Source organism: Parus major, chromosome 2, assembly GCF_001522545.3.
Source record: "Parus major isolate Abel chromosome 2, Parus_major1.1, whole genome shotgun sequence".
In the NCBI taxonomy this organism is placed as follows: Eukaryota; Metazoa; Chordata; class Aves; order Passeriformes; family Paridae; genus Parus; species Parus major.
The window spans coordinates 1,161,849-1,165,246 of NC_031769.1; the positions used below are offsets into that span (position 1 = coordinate 1,161,849).

Consider the following 3,398-nt stretch of genomic DNA (forward strand, 5'->3'; position numbering starts at 1 on the left):
ATCCCATCCCATCCCATTATCCCATCCCATTCTGGCCCAGCCCAGCAGCACTATTCCCAGGACCAAGCTCATCCAGGTCCCAGGAGAGCAGCGTTGTCCCTGCTTCAGCAGCAGCAGGCTCCCTCCCACGAGGAGGCAGAGAGGAGATGGATGCAGCAGTCAGGAGCAGAGCGCCAGCTAATTACCCTTCCGAGTGTGTCTTGTAAATTAAGGGCTAATTAGAGGCAAAGTCAGTGTCATGGTTTTACACGTGTTTCTGTGGCGCTGAGCAAGGGGAGGAGGGGGAACATGCAGCAGCCAGGCTGAAGGCAGGCGATGTGGCTCTGCAAGAAAGGTCCTGGCAGCTTGGGGTCAGGGTTATGGGAGCACAGGGTGCAGGGCCATCAGGGTCTGGCAGTTTAGGGTACAGGGTCCTGGCAGCTCAGGGTGCAGGACTCCGTGTCCCAGCAAGCTCTCCATTGGCACTGCTGGCAGGCAGGATCTGCAGGCAAGGCTTGCAGCAGATCCCTGCACAATTCTGCAGGGAAAGGGCATTTTGGTCCAGAATGAGGACGGGGAAGAGGAGTGTGGGAGGTGCCTGCCAAGCTGGTGATGAAGGAGTGCTGCTGCTGCTGCTGCTGCTGCTGCTGCTGCTGCTGCTGTTTATGACAGTAGTGGTGGTGGGGATGGTGGGTGGCAGGCGGTGGTCACGTCACCCCTACTTTCAGCACTTGCCTTTAGTGGGGGGTATTTGGCCTCTTGAGCTGTCCTGTCAGGCACTCGTTAGCCCTGGCTGTGCTTGGGCACATCTGAATAGCATCCCTTGGGTTTTCATGGAAACAGCAGGGACAGAAACATGTATTTATGTACAATCTCTGGAGCTTCTTATGGGATTTTGTGGGGATCTGCTCTTTGTAGAGGGTGGCGCAGTGCAGGGAGAGGTTGCCCAGGGAGGCTATGCCATCCCCCTCCCTAGAGATGCTCTAAACTCGTCAGAAACAGTCCAGGGCCACTGGCTCTGGGGGGCCCTGCTTGAACTGGGCTGCACAGGATGAAGCCAGAGCTCCTTTCCACCTCAGCCATCCTGGGGTCCATGAGAGCCAAGTGAATCTGGTTTCACACAGGAAGACAGGTGAGCTGTGCTGGGTGTAGCAGCTCCCACTGAGGACCTGCTTCTACAGGTGTTCATTTGCTTCCATGGGAGGCTCCCACTGGTACCAGTCCCATCGGAGCAGTGTTCGGTTCCTCGCAGCCCAGCTTCATCATGACTGCAGGGCTGGAGCTGTGGATGTGCAGCATCTGGAGCTGTTCTGTGGCCCTGCCCTGGGCCATGGCCAGGTGGGCTGCAGTGGGAGTCCCAGCTCAGTGTCTGTGCCTCCGGGCAGGGAAGGAGGAGATGTAGCTTTGGAGTAGGGACCCACCTTCTCTCACCCCTGAGCTCCCAGAGTACTTGCTCTGCAGTGGCTGGAGCAGAATGGCCTGAGGGGAGCATGGGACAGGGCTGGTGGTGGGCAGGTGCAGTGGGATCCCTTGGGCCAGTGTCCTCCTCTGTGGCAGATTGCCTGCAGACTGAACGGGAGGGTGTGTGCTCCCTGTCATTGTTTGCTGTTCTGGACATTTTGGGTCTTCCTATAATCCTGAAACACTTGACCCACTTTGCATCGCTGCATGATCTTGTCCTCTCTGACAGCCTCTAGTCCCAAAAGCACTCCTCTCTTGAGGGTTCAGGTTCTTGGGCTCAGCCGCAGTAGTTTTGAGCTAGTGGGAAAAGGACCTTCCACCTGCCATCCCCACCTTACAGACATCTGTTCTCCTGCTTGTTTCTTTGACACTGTCCATGTGATTTCAGGCTCTCTCCCAGTGCCCCCAGCATGGCTGGAGTTCCTGCCAGGGACACACAATAAAGTGCAGATGAGAGATGAAAGTGGGTGTGCTGGTTGTGGGATGGGTTTGGGTTTGCCCAGGTGCCGAAGGCTGTAGTGAAAATCATGACTGAACTCCAGCTGTGGGGAAGCTGTGTGCCAGAATCCCCAGCTGTGCATCCTGGGGTGCTACTCTGCAACCCTCTAAGCAGCAGGTCCCTCTGGCAAGTGGGGTGTGCTAGGCTCTTCTGTCAGCACCTTTGGGGTGATACACGAGCACCCTTTGGGAGAGGAGAGCCAGAGAGAGCCTGTCCTCACGTGGAGCCACCCAAGGAGTGTGACATCAGGTACAGGACAGCTTTGCCTTCTCCCACAGGGCTTCCAGGCAGTGCTTCATTCGTCTCTCTTGCAGGTGCTCCCCACTCGACCAGCAGCACCTCCCTGCACTCCGAGCGCTCCATCAGTGGCATCAACCTTGTGGGCTTCAGCTCCAAGCCAGACGGGATGCACCAGCGCTCCTACTCTGTCTCCAGTGCAGACCAGTGGAACGAGGCTGTGGCCATCCCTGGCAGCTGCCCCAACCCCGGTGAGTAACACTTCTGGCCCTTCTCCCCTCAGCTGCACCGGGTACGGGAACTCATTTCGGCAGGGGGGCAGTTCTGAGCTCTTCCCCGTGGTTGTGAGCCCAGAGTCTGCTCATGAGTGTCAGACACAGCCTCTGGGCCTCGTTGTGGCTGTCCCCGTTAGTGAGGCTCAGCTGGCAGTGTCCCAGCCAGAGAAGAAGCTGTCCTGCGAGGCACGGGGCAGCTCCGGCCAAGGGGCACTGCTCTGCAGCAGGATGCCTCCGAGCCCTCCGCTCTGACCTTGCTCAGAGCTCTCTGTACTGGGGCACCACTGCTTTCCCCCAACACTGCACTTGTTGGCAGCCCCGGCCCCCAGATTTCGGGGCAGTTGAAGGAATGGAAGTGATTCCTGTCTCTGGAGCACACACTGAGCACGGCCCGCCCCCTCCCCCCACGCTCACTCACTCTCAGTGATGTTTCAGGACAGTTGAGTGAATTAAAATAATTCATACATTTCCCAACGTAGCCACTTTGCCGAATTGGAAAATAAATGCTTTTGTGCTGCATTCATCACTCCTTCGTTCCTGGCTCTGCCGCCGCACTAAAAAAGCAGTTAAATGCACATCAAGAGTGGAGGAGCCATTTCCATGCCTGCTCGCCCCTTGTAGTTCTCATTAGCGCGGCAGCCGCCCCCCCGCCCGCTCCCAGGGGCTTTCGCAGTTTAAAGGAGCCTCTTTATGATCATTACCGGAGTCCGACTGTGCGGGCGCCATTTGCAGCTGAGGAGGCTCCTCATTTGTAACTGTGAAAAACTATCAATTTCAGCGCGCCTGATGCAGCGGCTCCATCATTGGCCCCATCAGCTCCCTGCTGGAAGCGAATTAATCAGACTGTTACTGCTGATGGGGCAGCGCGGGCGAGGGGAGCGGAAGGGCGCAGCGCTGAGCGGGGATGTGCCGGCAGCCCCCTCGTCTTGGACACGGGGGCAGCAGGG

The 3,398-nt window shown here is 57.7% G+C and overlaps 1 protein-coding gene across 3 annotated transcripts in view; it reads left to right on the forward strand.

Moving 5' to 3' along the window:
- The window catches only part of AGAP3 (ArfGAP with GTPase domain, ankyrin repeat and PH domain 3), a 116,583-nt gene that overhangs the window by 94,117 nt on the left and 19,068 nt on the right, over positions 1-3,398 (forward strand). For all 3 annotated transcript variants that reach the window (XM_015617822.1, XM_015617821.2, XM_033519879.1), the window contains exon 12: positions 2,254-2,427. In XM_015617822.1, the coding sequence (XP_015473308.1) occupies positions 2,254-2,427 (174 nt within the window). The remainder of the gene's footprint in view (positions 1-2,253; positions 2,428-3,398) is intronic.